General features: G+C 41.3%; 1 protein-coding gene across 2 annotated transcripts in view; it reads left to right on the top strand.

The window, feature by feature from the left end:
* fbxw4 (F-box and WD repeat domain containing 4) overlaps positions 1-3,618 on the top strand; it is a 72,803-nt gene that overhangs the window by 35,477 nt on the left and 33,708 nt on the right. For both annotated transcript variants that reach the window (XM_032511529.1, XM_032511528.1), the window contains exon 6: positions 1,627-1,692. In XM_032511529.1, the coding sequence (XP_032367420.1) occupies positions 1,627-1,692 (66 nt within the window). The remainder of the gene's footprint in view (positions 1-1,626; positions 1,693-3,618) is intronic.

Below are 3,618 nucleotides of genomic sequence, written 5' to 3' on the forward strand. Positions count from 1 at the left end.
TGTGTGTGTGTGTGTGTGTGTGTGTGTGTGTGTGTGTGTGTGTGTGTGTGCTGCTATGTGACAGCAAGGAGAATCATTGTTTGTTAAATCCCGAGTGGTAGACAAGCCCTACATGGCGGTGTGTGCGCTGTCTCCTCAGCACGCCGTCCTTAACCAATGAAGTACACGTACTTTCCTCCTACAGGACCATCTAAAAATCAATCAAATAAATTATAAATAAAAACCCTTTTTCTGATGTTTTTGTCTCTTTTATCTGCACTTTTGTCTGTTTTTTTTCAATATTTCTGGCTCTTTTTGGACATTTAAAGCTTCTTTTCACTACCATATATAAACACCACTCACACCAACTTATTACCAGTTTTACATTTACTACATTTTTGGAATTCACGGTCAATAAACCTCATATATAGTTAATTATAAGTAATTCTTAAGTTAAAACACCAGAAATTATGAATTATTTAGACTCCTATTAAATAAAGGATAATTACAGAAGGGTAAATGTCAACGTTCAGTTGGGTTTTGAAACATTTTTCTTTTTTTAAACTCCCAAAAGTCAATGAAGGTAGAGATCCTATTTGCAAAATGAAATGTGTGGAATCCATCATCCATGTTATTTTGGGGTTATTAAATTTAGAAACCCTTATTTCTGATAGAGATATTTTGAATAATGGGTTAAATTTGACCCAAAGACAACACAAGGGTTAATTGTTGGTAAATGAAAGTAAATGCAATGAATACTTAGTGGGCAACAAGCATGAATACATTAAATACCGAGGCCGATATATGAAGTCTGAAGCTATTCAAAGGTCAAGGAATTTTTGGGATTTTTGTTTGTCGGTGTCATTCATTTCAGATTTCCGGCAATCCAAATTTATTTTTTTAAATAATTTTTATTTTGAATCTATTGAGTACCACCATGACTACCTGTATAATCAGTGCGCCCCTGCTACGTCCTGCTACTTCCTGCTACGTCCTGCAACGTCTGCAACGTCCTGCTACGTCCTGCAACGTCCTGCAACGTCCTGCTAACGTCCTCTACTCGTCCTGCAATCGTGCTACGTCTGCTACGTCCTGCTATACGTCCTGCTACGCTCCTGCTGTGCCTTGTAATTGCCGCACACGCGTCCTGCTATGCCATGAACTACTACAAAGAACTTCTACAAACTACTAATTTTTTCTATTTTTATTGCCACTCTTCATTCTGAACCCCCAACCGGCCCGTCAGACACCGCCTACCAGACCCTGTGTCTGACCGAGGTTCTGCCTAAAAGAAGTTTTTCCTCGCCACTGTGGCACTGTTGCTTGCTCTGGAGGAAACTATTAGAACTGTTGCGGTCCTTGTAAATTCCTGGAGTGTGTGTCTATGTAAAGTTGTCTTAGATACTCTTGTTATGAATTGATACTATAAATAAAATTAATGAAATTGAATGTAATCTGAATAATTGAATTGATTAATCAAAAACAAAGTTAGTCATAAACACATTTTCCGAAGTTTGAGCTCCGCTGATTTGCGTAGTTTCGCTGAGATTATTGATTCTCTCTCTATCATCCAACTCTCTCCTCTCTCCTCTCTCTACTCTCTCTCCGGCTCTCCAATGCTCTCCGTCTTCTTCTCTCTCTCTACAGAACCTTTGTAACAGGCACCGCATGCTGTGAGAACTTCTCCCCTCTTCGCATCTGGGATGTTGAGCGGTAAGTCAAGAAGCTGCTCTGACATAATGAAAATCAAAAACTCATAATATATAATATTAATCTGAGTCTGTCAGCGGCAAAACAATCACTTTGTGAAGGTAAATACAAGCTGTCCTGTTAACTTACATTGTAGCTTGTTTCACCACTACCGGACCAATGTCGAAAATTGCTGTTCCCATCAGTCACTTAGACACAAAAACATAGGAAAATATGGTCCAGGTTGGAAAAAAAAAGGCTAAAATTCCCGAAAAAGAAAAAAAATAAATATAGTGTGAGTGACTAATTGTGTACACCAAGATGGACAACATACATTAAAAAATCTACATAAAGGATAACATTTAAAAGTTGAAACGTATAAATCCTAATACATTGTAAGTAATCAACGTATTAAAAGGTGAATGTGCATATTTTCATATTTCATTTTAGCAGACTATAGAATAGAACAATTGCACCCTTTTACAAACAGAGGCTTTAGACAGAGAGCTGTGTTGTCCAATCATCACACGACACACACGGATTATAAAATCAAGGATAATAAAAACTATGCCATATTATAACAGGTCTGAAAATTCCTAGCTAAAACCAGACGTACATTTAGGGGATTGATAGATTAAAACAGATAAAATGAGCAGTTCATTTTAAAATAATGGCAATTGTGAGGAGGATGACTAAGTGAGAGGGGTGCAATCATTAAGACTAGTCCAAGATTCAGTGATGAGAAAAAAGTCTTCATTGATCATGATAAAAACCAGGCAGATGGAAGACATATTCATATTCAACATATAGGTAGTGAATGGCGTCGCATAGTCTGTCCACCAGAGGACGCTCTACACGTCCCTGTTAGTGTGGCGTGCATAGTCTGTCCACCAGAGGCGCTCTACAACGTCCCTGTTAGTGATGGCGTTGCTAGTTGTCCACCAGGGCGCTCTACAACGTCCCTGTTAGTGATGGCGTGCATAGTCTGTCCACCAGAGGACGCTCTACAACGTCCCTGTTAGTGATGGCGTTGCATAGTCTGTCCCCCAGAGGACGCTCTACAACGTCCCTGTTAGTGATGGCGTGCATAGTCTGGCCACCAGAGGACGCTCACAACGTCCCTGTAGTGATGGCGTCGCTAGTCTGTCCACCAGAGGCAGCTACAACGTCCCTGTTAGTGATGGCGTTGCATAGTCTGTCCACCAGAGGACGCTTACAAGTCCCTGTTAGTGATGGCGTTGCATAGTCGTCCACCAGAGGACGCTCTACAACGTCCCTGTTAGTGATGGCGTTGCATAGTCTGTCCAACCGGACGCTCTACACGTCCCTGTTAGTGATGGCGTTGCATAGTCTTCCACAGAGGACGTCTACAACGTCCCTGTTAGTGATGGCGTCGCAAGTCTGTCCACCAGAGGACGCTCTACAACGTCCCTGTTAGTGATGGGTTGCATAGTCTGTCCACCAGAGGACGCTCTACAACGTCCCTGTTAGTGAGTGCGTTGCATAGTCGTCACACCAGAGGACGCTCTACAACGTCCCTGTTAGTGATGGCGTTGCATAGTGTCCACCCAGAGGACGCTCTACAACGTCCCTGTTAGTGATGGCGTTGCATAGTCTGTCCACCAGACATACTCTCGAGCTAAAACAGAGACCTAAACACACAGGGTGAAAACAGGATCTGCAGCAATGTGCTGTACAACAAAAATATGGTGTTTTTTTTGAAAATGTTTTTTTGTAAACCTATTCTGCTACAACCTCAAAATACATTTATGAACTTGAAAATGAGCAGAATATGGGCACTTTTAAGGATTTGTTGTATAAATATCTGAAGAGATATGTGCTAACGTCCTTCAGTTGTGAGGAATAATGAGTTGTAGACACACAGGCTCACCGTTAATTCCAGTGATTCCTTCAGACACCGCAGATACCTTCTCCTCCCATGAGTCAGCC

The sequence above is a fragment of the Etheostoma spectabile genome, unplaced genomic scaffold (assembly GCF_008692095.1).
Source record: "Etheostoma spectabile isolate EspeVRDwgs_2016 unplaced genomic scaffold, UIUC_Espe_1.0 scaffold379, whole genome shotgun sequence".
NCBI classification, from domain to species: domain Eukaryota; kingdom Metazoa; phylum Chordata; class Actinopteri; order Perciformes; family Percidae; genus Etheostoma; species Etheostoma spectabile.